The sequence below is a fragment of the Hyperolius riggenbachi genome, chromosome 10 (genome assembly GCF_040937935.1).
Source record: "Hyperolius riggenbachi isolate aHypRig1 chromosome 10, aHypRig1.pri, whole genome shotgun sequence".
In the NCBI taxonomy this organism is placed as follows: Eukaryota; Metazoa; Chordata; class Amphibia; order Anura; family Hyperoliidae; genus Hyperolius; species Hyperolius riggenbachi.
Genome location: NC_090655.1, coordinates 170441352 through 170453406, shown reverse-complemented (window position 1 = coordinate 170453406; position 12055 = coordinate 170441352). Strand labels below are relative to the sequence as shown.

Genomic DNA, 12055 nt, shown 5'->3' with positions numbered 1-12055 from the left:
TTCTGATGCTATTCATCACAGTCATATAGCCAACACCCACGAAAAAAACTGCTCGAATACAACAGGAAACATTTTCTTAATTTGTGTGTGATCATATGACATGTTCAAATGAGTATATACCTGTTATTATCGACACTTTTGAATGTATCAGGTACTTACATACACTATTCTCTGCCTTTGTCTCCAGTTGTGTACTCCTATTTGTATTGCCTGAGGAAGCGGGTCTACGCCTGCGAAACGCGTTGCAGCCCCTTTGGAGTGTACCAATAAAATAATCTATTTTTGAAATAGACATTTTTCAGTGTCTGCTTATAGGGGGTAAGCCCACCACTGCCCCCAAAGCCATTTTTATCAAAACGTTTTTAAGATTGTGATCTTATTCTTTTGGCGCCTCTGTTCCTTCTGCTTTGATAATGATGTGAGCACAGAAAAGACATTTGTGGTTATTTTATTATAAATGTTATGTTATATTTGTCTGACTTACAAGTTCCTCTGATTTAATTGTAAAAAAGATGACTGAAATGATCAAAATCAATGTCAAACTGGCCAAAACACTCAATTTCAGTGAAGGTTGAATCATTTTGAAAACAACTGTATGTTGTATATACAGTATTAAGCACTATGGTGATTCCACCAAATAGGGGACAGTTGGATCTTGAGAGCAACTTCCCAAGCTACATATTGAGTGAAGTAAATAAACTTTTGAGCTTGTGAAATGTGATGGAGATCTTTTTAACCTCCCTGCCGTTATAAAAAATTGCTGCGCACGGCAGGGAGGGTGTTTTTTGGCATTTTTTTTTGTTTTTTAGCATGTAGCTAGCCTAGCGCTAGCTACATGCTTCCCCCCTCCCTGCGGCGTCCCCCCGAATGCGCCGATCGCCGCCGGCGCATTTACCCATCCGGAAATCCCGTTCTGAACGGGATTTCCAGGAGGGCTTCCCCCGTCGCCATGGCGACGGGCGCGATGACGTCACCGACGTCATGACGTCAGAGGGAGTCCCGAACCACCCCTCGACGCTGCCTGGCACTGATTGGCCAGGCAGCGCACGGGTCGCGAGGGGGGGGGCACCCTCTGATGCGGCGGGTTGCGGCGAATCGGCGGCGATCGTAAGTTACACGCAGCTAGCAAAGTGCTAGCTGCGTGTAACAAAAAAAAAATTATGCAAATCGGCCCAGCAGGGCCTGAGGAATCCTCCGCGGCAGGTTACCCCGAGCTGAGCTCGGGATAACCGGCAGGGAGGTTAATGCAATCATGAAACTCTGTCCAAAAGTTAGCCAACATTGCCCTCCACGTCTTCAACAAGAATCTGTAAATGAAGGTTACATTTTGTGTAGCTTACTGAAATTTTATTCAATCAACCCACAGACCAAATCATTCAAGGATATATGTGACTTGGAAAGCCAAAATCAGAAAGCAAATTAAAACATCTATATTTAAGAGTAAGTGCATATTAACCTGTTTTGCGAATGTGTGATGCACTCTGTATCTGACAGGGTGGCGAGGACAAAGTGCGCTTCAAGAACCGTATCATCCACACTGAATACTGCTGGACTGTGACAAAAAGAAAACAAAACAAAAACAATGGTAATGAATGGACACAAGGTTATACACAAACATCTTAATCAATTGGACACTGATAAAAAATATTTTCCCTAGCATTCTACAAATATTTACTGGAATAACTGTCCATGGTTTTATAAATTGTTGATTTCTTCAATAATGTGGTACAAATATGGTACAATATTTTGGTGTTTGATTTCCTATCACTGAAACTTTGTATAGTCAAATGATCATTTATTAAATGAAAAGGAAACTGTCTTTAAAGAGAATCTGTATTGTTAAAATCGCACAAAAGTAAACATACCAGTGCGTTAGGGGACATCTATTACCCTCTGTCACAATTTTGCTGCTCCCTGCCGCATTAAAAGTGGTTAAAAACAGTTTTAAAAAGTTTGTTTATAAACAAACAAAATGGCCACCAAAACAGGAAGTAGGTTGATGTACAGTATGTCCACACATAGAAAATACATCCATACACAAGCAGGCTGTATACAGAATTCCTTTTGAATCTCAAGAGATCATTTGTGTGTTTCTTTCCCCCTGTTCTCATGCACTGAAGTTCCAGGCTGCTCTTTTCTTCCTGCAAACAGCTTTGCCTTTGTCTGTAATTCCTCAGTATGTGAAAGCCCAGCCAGCTCAGAGGACGATTTATCCAGCTTGTAAAAGAGAGGAGAGAAGCTGCTCTAATCCTAAATAACACACAGGCAGTGTGCAGAGAGGGGCCTGGAAGGGGGAGTTCATAGCAGAATATGCAGTTTGATTGTTCAGCATGCTGTGGCAGGCTCCTGAGCATGGCACGCGCACTCACAGCACTGGCAGCAGTGCATGAGCAGCCAAACTACACATTTGGGGCAAAGACTTCTTCCGGTTCAAATGCCCCGACCAAAGGGAGTCAGGGCCTTCCCACTTCTTATCTGAATGTGTTTACATGTATTCAAAATTGTTAAATTTTCACGATAGTGGTCCTTTAAAGAGAACCTGTACTGAGTACAATTTTTTTTTTTTTTTCCAGTTCTGACAATATTTTGTCAGATCTGAAATATATCAGTTGCTGTCAGTTATAGCGGAGAGGAAAACTGATGTACCAGGTAATGTCCATGTTTCCCTATGGCTCAAGTGGGAAATGTTACAGTTTAACTGTGTGCTGACTAGAAAGCTGTTATGGGTAATGGCCATTTTCAAAATGGAGGACGGAAAATTCCCTTGATCACAGTGATCAAACAGGACGCGGGACAGGAGAAAGACTCTGAGGAGTAGACTACATGAAAGGTAAGTATGACTTGTGTATGCTTATTTTGACTTTTAATTTTCAGTTCAGGTTTTCTTTAAGCAGCTATCATAGGGAGAACACAAATCACCACAGGCAGCCTTAAATGTCCCTGTCTGTATCCTGTGTTGTGACACCAGTGAGCCACACACAATTCTTCTCCTGGCTGTGTGGTTGCTGTGAGTCTCTCCTCCTCCATCATCCCCAGTGTGGGGAAGCGAGGAGGAGAAATGGGGGTGGAGCTTAGCTGGTGGTGGACAGCAAGGCAAGGAGGATGGAGACTGGAGAGACCACCGGGGAGGCGGGGGCGGAGGGGGACAGCGAGCACAGTGTGATTAGCCCAGCACAAGGTAATGAAGACAGTGAACATACACGCACCCCCCTCCCCCCAGGGTGGGGGGAAATAGTAACACAAAGCAGGGATGGATGAGGGAAACTTTAAGTAGTTTCTTGCAGCTGCTGGGGCCTGGTGTGTGTAGTTCTGTGTTCAGTGAGCCCCAGAATTATCTGGACGGCCCTGCCCACATATTCCACACACAAGTGGGTCGGAACCACTAGCTTCTCACATATTTCTGGATGGTGATTTGTGCCAATGTAGATGCTAGGGGAGTGGTTATAAAATTGAAAGAGTGGGTGTGACCATATGGTACTGTACTATTGAGCATTTCTCTTGCAGCTTAGCAACAGGGAGCATAGTTAGACATTAAAATATGCGTCTCATCTTCAAATTGCAACAAATCATAACAGAATTCTGTGTTTTTCAACCACCCTTTCTGAGAACTGCTGGCTGCCAGGCTCCCTCTCAAATCTGTTTTCTATAAGACTGCACAATGTTTCATATGCTTACACTGCAGAGAGAGTGATTGACATTCTATTTATCCCACCACTATGAGGCCCTTGTGAAGGCTCTCTGGATTATTTTTGGAAAAGAGTGCATGTGTTTCCAATAACTCCTCCAATAATTCCTCCTGTGACACTAACAGCTACAGTCCCTGCCAGCAGTTCCAGCAATCCTGCCCCCAGCTACATAACTGGCCAATCAAAGTAAAACATTCTCAATAATACCCAGCTCTCACTGACTAAAAATACTGCTTAGTAAGAGCAATGGAGTGTTGATAATGGTAAAGGTGCTCCTTACGAGGTCAAAATTACAAAGTGCCGAAATTTTCAGCTGAAAAACTGAATTTTGAATCAGAAACGGAAATTAATAATCGGCCGCGATTATGAATGGGGGTCACGTATGTACTCGAAATGTCTTGAAACCACTTGAAATTTTGATTATGAGTTGTACTTTTGAGTACTTTCTGAGTAACTAAAGGAAATTCACTGGTGGGTCAATCACAGAGCCTCCAGCAGAGGCCCTAGTAACCAATCAGAATGTTTGAGTTTGTGCCCTTCCCTCCCCTATAATAGGCTGTGGCCATATTAGTACAGTGCAGTGTACTAAAATGGCCACAGTGACACTTGCTGTGTTACTGTACTGAGAGAACTATTGTTCTGCAAGTTATTTTACTGTGAAATTGAGCCTTTAACTGTTCTTTTGATTGCTGTGTTCTGCTTGCTAGTTTAAGAGACAGATTCGCTTACTGATTGATTTATAGCTAGTGCAGGGTGCTGCCAATGTTAGTGTAGTGTGCTTTGACGTTTAGTGACAGGGATTCAGTTGTTCCCTGGCTTAGCTAAGTTAGCTTTACTAGTGCTAGGCAGTGTAGGGATTAGTGAAGGTTATTTACTGTATTTTGATTAATCGTTTAACACGGTTAGTGTTACTTATTAGACATAGGGCTTAATTCACAAAAGAGTGCTAAGTGTTAGCACGCCAGTGAAAAGTCCCTTAGCATGCATTAAGTTTGTGCACGCGAAGATTCGCATTGAAGCGCCCAAAACGTCACGCCTGTGTGCCCGAAACGTCGCACTTTTAGGTGCAACGTTTTGGGAGCAGCTGTGCTAAGTTTCGCGCACAGTGCAAAACTTTGCGCGCGAACACTAATAGCTTTGGCCGTGCCAACTACTTAGCACCCTAGTTTGCACGTCCAAAGCCTTCAGACGTGCTAACTGAGTTAGCACCGGTTCGTGAATCAAGGCCATAGTGTGCTATGTTTAATAATCATTCACTAGTAGTAGAAATGTAATTTTGTGCAAGTGAGCTACTAGGCTGTTTTACTGTTAAAAACACCACACCTATTTACACAGTTAAAACACCACACAGTTTACGGTTACAGTTTGTTTTTGTTTGTATGATGTCTGCCAGGGGCAAAGGCGGAGTCAGGAGGGGCAGTGTTATCGCTGGTTCCCTGGCTGATTTGCCGCTAGCCAGTGGGAGCTCAGCTGTGGTGGAGGGAGCTGAGAGATAAGGAGCAGAGGTGCAAGGCATTGCGTCCTTCTTTGCCCCCCAGGGTCACCGTGACATTTAGGAGAGCAGTTGTGGAGCTGATGGTGCAGCAGCAGGGCAGCAGTTCCACATAGTCCTCCACCGTGACTACTCCTTGCAGCAGCAGCCGACGATGACCCCTGCTTTTCACATTGACCCCAGCCGCACAGCAGTGCCTGGACGAAAGCCCACTTCCTTTCAGCCCAGCGTCTTGGAGCCTGTTGTGGGTCACTATGGAGGAGGCGGACTTGATCCTGGGGCCTGGTGACCAGAATGAGCAGGGTGGGGAAGTGGAGGAGGAGGATGTGCTCGGCCATGCACAACCTGACAGTGACGAGGAGGAGACACGTGTGGCAGGAGATATTCAAGTGGAAGAGATGGTGGGGTCAGAGGAGTTGTTTGAGGATGAGTGGAAGGACCCACTTTTTGTTCCCCATGTCTCCAAAGTCAGCTTGGAGGAGGAGGAGAGAGCAGCAAAGACATAAGAGGGTAGGAGCAGCGCAGTAGTGAACCCAGGGGCAGGGCCAGCAGTGGGCGTGGAAGCCAGCAGCCACAGCCCGCTGCTTCAGTCACCACCACCCAACCCCAACCACAGGGAGACCCGCACCCCTTCAAGCAGTTTACTTCACCTGTGGAATTTTTTTTCGCACATCTCCAATGTGTGCCGTGCCATTTGCACAACATGTGGTGAATCTGTCAGCAGAGAGAAAGATGATTCCAAGCTGGGAACTGGAGGCATCCGGTCCCACTTGAAGCACCACCATGTGAGGGGGTTTGCTGAGTTCAGGAGGCTGCAGCAGGGTGGTCAGAGCGGCAGTAGCACCGTGCCGCCTTCTGCTACAGGATCATCCCGTCCTGCTCGTCCAGCAGCAGCAGCAGGAGCAGTGAGGAAACGTAGCCAATCCTCCATTGCTCCCTCCACAGCTTCCCCAGAAACTGAGGCTGATGTGGGCAGCCAGTCTTCATTTGCCTTCTCCTCAGTGCCCCTCTCAGCCCCCTCCACAGCCTCCCGTGCTGTTCAGCTGCAGACCCTGCACCGCGACATGTTTCCAGGTGCGGAAGCCTCTGCTTTCCACCAACAGGCGCATCCAGAAGCTCAACGAGATGCTTGACCGGGCCATATGCTCTCAGCTCCTGCCATGCTCCCTTGTGCAGGAGGGGAGTGACCTGCGCATGCTCCTGCATTTTGGGATCCCAGAGTGGCGTATCCACAGCCACCACTATTTCTCCCGGTCTAGAATATGAAACGTGCTCTTGATCACTCCGTGAGCGCGTGGGTTCACCTGACCATGAACTTGTGGAGCAGCCGGTATGGAGAATACCACTATCTCTCCTTCACCTGCCAACGGGTCACCTTAGTAGAAGGGGGTGAGGAGGAATCAGCAGCAGCAACTGGCACAGCAGCAACCCAGTTTGTAGTGCCACCTCACGGGTTCAGGGGAAAATCTGCAGCTTCCTCGTTCCCTCTGGAAGCACGGGCATACCCCACAAGCATGCCTGCCTTAGCAGTAGCATGAAGCACCACCACTACCAAGCGCTGCTTGAACTGGTGACCTTGGGGCCCAGGAGGCTAACAGCCAAAAACGTCCCGGCCGCCCTACGGAAGAAGGACCAGAAGTGGCTGACCTCCAGAGACCTCCACGATGGCAACGCGGTCTCGGACAACGGGATAAACCTGCTCTCCGTGCTGGAGACTTGACACACATGCTCTGTTTGGCACACATTCTAAACCTGGTGGTGCAGAGGTTCCTGCACACTTACCAAGGTATGAACAAAGACACGAAAAATTGGGGCCAATTTCCACTGTTCCCTCACTGCCACAGCGAGGATGGCTGACATACAACAGGGCGAAGGTCTGCCAGCCCACATGCTCATGCCCGATTTGCCAACACGCTGAAACTCCACCCTGGCGATGTTACAGAGGCTGTGCCAGCACAGGAGGGCTGTCACCCACTACATCCTGGAGGATCACATTTCAAGGGGCACAACTCTCCAGGTGCTTACACCGGGGGAGTGGGGCAGATACAGCAAATCTGTCTAGTGTTGGCTCTATTCCACCAGGGCAGCTATCTGCGAGTGAGTGCCCATGGTTTGCCTCCTTGAAACAGCTGTATTTAATCTGCTGGAACAGGAAAAGGAAGCCATGGAACCGCAGGATCTGCAGCCGACTGTGCCGAATGGCCTTGATAAAGCTTGGTTATACCAAGCGAAACTAGTTGGTGATTGGTTGCTGCCAGCTAGCCCGCTGACCCCTCCTGAACTCAGTGGTCACACGATGGAAGCCGCGTGGATGCCTGCGTCGTGCAGCGCCTGATATGGTGGATTAGTAGCTGCTCTACGTGGTGTTTGTGCAGACCTGTGAGTGCACTTAAAGATCCGTGCGGACAGACACAGTGTTTTGTACAGACAACCACGGTGATCCACAGCTCTACTGACATCGCTCACTGAGTGAGAACCAGCCCGTTCAGCGGTGTTTACCCAGGCTGCTGCTTATGGGACTTGTGTCACAAGCCGAAGAATGCACAGGGGGCCCCCGCTACTCCTTCCATCAAAAAGCCTGCCTGCACGGCTGTGGTAATGTAGTGAAGTAGGTGAAGTTACCAACCCACTGAAGTTCACTGACTTGCATTTTTGGAGTCGAGTATGAAGATATATGTGCTGTTTTGAGCACACGATTCTCAAATTGCATCTGCCTGTGTATGTGACTTTCTACATCTGCACACGATTCTCAAATTGCATCTGCCTGTGTATGTGACTTAATTATTTTTTCTGATCTGCCCTTACTCTAATATCTAAATTGCTTGCATTTACCTGTACCCCTCCCCCCCTCCCCCCAGCTATTGTTATCTTACTGTCTGCTTGATTCACACTGCTTGATTCACACCTCTTTATCCACCCAGCTCTAAGTATTTGCATAGTCCACCCCCATGCTGGTCAACTTCCTGTCCAGCTCACAGCTGATTGTAGTGGAGGCTAATGGTCTCTAGACCAATCTTATTCAAACACTAGGGCTGTGTGGATGTTCATAAGGATGCTGTGTAATCGGCTTTGACGATTGTCAGCTCGCATTTTAAGGATCGCTTTAAGGATCTTACTAATTGAATTTACCAGAATTCACCAGCAATACAGCAGCATTAAGCAGTCACTAAGGTATTTGCATTATTTACAACTTTAAACAACGCCAAACATCTCGGCCTGCACAAACCATCTCTCCCTACTCTCAAACTCCATGACTCCTCCACCTTTCTGCACACCTCTTCCTCCACTATCTACATATCACAATATGCTCTTCCTCCACCTGCTCCTTCACCACCTAGTCCTCAATAAGGTCACCTTATGTAACTCTACCCTCCCATTTTACCCTCCAACCCCACGCAACTCCCATACCACTCCATCACTGACTCCATGCACACCCCACTCTAAACATGTCTCCACCCCCCTCACAGTTCCTTCCCGCACCCACACTCACTCCCTCTCCTCCCTCATTCCCATCCAGACCTCTCACAAGCACACCACCCCTCTCTCCTGCGCCCTCTGGAATGCTAGATCAGTCCGCAACAAACTCACTGAAATCCATGACCTTTTCCTCTCCAACTCCCTCACCCTCCTTGCCCTCACAGAGACATGGCTCACCCCCTCTGACTCTGCTGCAGCAGCGGCCTTCTCCTATGGGGGACTTCACCTCAGTCACACCCCAGACCAGAAAACAGGTCTGGGGGAGGGGTGGGTCTGCTCCTCTCACCGTCCTGCACTTTCCGTGTCCTCACGCCACCCCCTTCTTTAAACTTTACATCCTTTGAGACACATGTTATCCGCCTCTACCATCCCCTTCCAGCAGTCATTGCAGTCCTTTACCGCCCCCCATCCACCTCCATTAAACAATTCCTGGACAACCAGGCCTCTTGGCTCCCACACATCCTCTCCTCTGACCTCCCCACAATCATACTTGGGGACTTCAACATACCCATGGACAGTCCTTACTCCCCTGAAGCCTCTCAACTGCTCTCCCTCACTACTTCCCTTGGCCTCTCCCAACACACCAATTCCCCCACCCACCGCGCTGGCCACACTCTCGACCTGATTCTCTCTAAATCCACCACCCTCCCCAACCTGGACATCACACCCTTCCCCCTCTCCGACCATCACCTTCTCACTTTCTCCATCTCCCCATCATCCTCCCCCAACCCTCCTCCACCCTCAGGTCGTTGGCAGAGAGATTTGCATAACCTAGACCCAACTGCACTAGCCAACCCCCTCCACTCCCTCACATCCACCCTCCCAAATGTTACCTGCCCAAACCAAGCCGTGGCCAAATACAACCAGGCCCTTTCAGCAGCCCTAGACATTGCTGCACCCCCCACATTCCGCCCCAGCCGTCCCATCAACCCCCAGCCCTGGCACAATGCACACACTCGCAACCTCCAAAAACAGACACGCACCTACGAACGCAAATGGAGGAAATCCCGCAGCAACTCCGACTTTTTGGCGTACAAGGCCAACCTGCAGCTGTTCTATACCGCATTAACTGATGCTAAACAAAAATACTTTGCTGCCTTGATCGGATCCCAAGCCTCCAACCCTCGGCGCCTCTTCGCCACCTTCAACTCCCTCCTTAACCCCACCACTCCTCCCCCCACCTCTGCCCTCTCAGCCACTGATCTGTCCACCCACTTTACCGACAAAATAGCCAGCATCCGACGGGAAATCTCATGCCTCCACTCCACCACCTCTTCCTCCCCCACCAATACCTATTCCCCACCCCACCCTCCACTCACTGCCTTTACTCCTATCACAGAGGACCAAGTCAGCCGTCTCCTAGCCACTCCTCCTGCCACCTCCAGCCCCCTAGACCCTGTGCCATCCAAATGCCTCCGTCCTCACTTCCCTGTTCTGTCTCCTGTCCTCACCACTCTGTTTAACCTCTCCCTCTCCACGGGTACCTTCCCCTCTGACTTCAAACAGGCCACTGTACTTCCCCTACTTAAAAAACCCTCACTAGACCCCTCACTTACAACCAGCTACCGTCCTATCTCCTTACTCCCTTTTGCATCTAAACTCCTAGAGCGTTTAGTCCACCAACGCATGACCCATTACCTTGACTCCAACTCCCTGTTTGACCCCCTACAATCAGGATTTCGGCCAGGCCACTCCACCGAGACTGCCCTCACCAAGGTCGTCAATGACCTCACGCTTGCCAAGGCCGAAGGAAAATACACTATCCTTCTCCTCCTAGACCTCTCATCAGCATTCGACACTGTTGATCATTCCCTGCTACTCCAGTCACTGCAATCTGTGGGTATCCAAGACCGTGCCCTAGCATGGTTTTCCTCCTACCTCTCAAATCGCTCCTTCAAGACCTCCTTCAATGGTTCCTCCTCAACCTCCTTCCCACTTTCAGTTGGGGTCCCCCAAGGCTCTGTTCTTGGTCCCCTGCTGTTCTCCATTTACACCGCCTCCATCGGAAAACTCATCTCCTCTCTGGGTTTCAACTATCACCTACATGCAGATAACACCCAGATTTACCTCCATACCACTGACCTCTCCACCACCACCATGGAGAAGGTATCCTCTGGTCTCTCAGCTATTTCATCGTGGATGTCTGCCAGGTTCCTAAAATTAAACCTGGATAAGACTGAGCTCCTAATCTTCCCGCCCCGTGCTGCTTCACCCCCCACTGACCTCTATGTCACTGTCAATGGCACAATCATTCATCCAACCACACAAGACCGCTGCCTGGGTGTCACCCTAGACTCGGCCCTCTCCTTCACCTCCCACATCCAAACCGTAGCTAGAGCCTGCTATTTCCACTTACGCAACATCTCCAAGATCCGGCCTTTCCTGACCCCAGACACTACCAAACTCCTTGTCCATGCCCTCATCATCTCCCGCCTGGACTACTGCAACTCCCTCTTGTCAGTCCTTCCTCAAAACCACATCGCCCCCCTAAAATCCATCATGAACGCAGCAGCCAGACTCATCTACTCCTCCCACCGCTCTGTCTCCACAACTCCCCTACGCAAATCCCTTCATTGGCTTCCAATTCACTTCAGAATCAGCTTCAAGATCCTATGTTTGGCATACAAATCCTTACACAAGTCCTGCCCAACCTACATCTCTGACCTGGTCAGCAGATATACACCTGGCCGCCCACTTCGCTCCTCCAACGACCTCCTCTTAACCACCCCACGCATCTCGCACTCCCATGCCAGACTGCAGGACTTCACTAGAGCTGCCCCTATCCTGTTGAACTCTCTCCCGCTGCCCATCAGGCTCGCTCCCACCTTCAACACCTTCAAAAAAGCACTCAAAACTCACTTCTTCAAGGAGGCCTACATCAACTCAACACTACCCTAATCCTTTCTGCCAATAACTTCTTGATGCACCCCCTCCTTTTGTGTCACCAGCCCCTCCCTCTAGATTGTAAGCCTTTGGCAGGGCCCTCTTCCCTTGTGTATCATACTTGACTGTGTGCACTTTACCCAGAATTTGGAACTGGTAATTTTTTACCACTACCATTCCAGTTTATGATCTGGCATTGTACTATTATCTGCATTGTGTTGTATCTTATTGCTATTACCTGTATTGTTGTATCTATGGTCTGTTACCTGTATTGTTCTGTCAACCCTGTTATCATTGTCTGTAAGCCTATTTATTGTACAGCGCTGTGTAATATGTTGGCGCTATATAAATCTAATAAATAATAATAATAATAATGTTATTAGTGCTTGTCTTTTTACTTGGAGAAAGACGTTTTCTGAGTTGATACGCACGCCATTGGATGCATATTAATCTGAACCTTCTGGGCCTTTCACTTAGTTGCTGCAGTTTCATGCCCACAGGCGGACTTGTGTTAATG

General features: G+C 48.7%; 1 protein-coding gene across 3 annotated transcripts in view; it reads right to left on the bottom strand.

The window, feature by feature from the left end:
- The window catches only part of RAD9A (RAD9 checkpoint clamp component A), a 621237-nt gene that overhangs the window by 126880 nt on the left and 482302 nt on the right, over positions 1-12055 (bottom strand). For all 3 annotated transcript variants that reach the window (XM_068255230.1, XM_068255228.1, XM_068255229.1), the window contains exon 10: positions 1457-1552. In XM_068255230.1, the coding sequence (XP_068111331.1) occupies positions 1457-1552 (96 nt within the window). The remainder of the gene's footprint in view (positions 1-1456; positions 1553-12055) is intronic.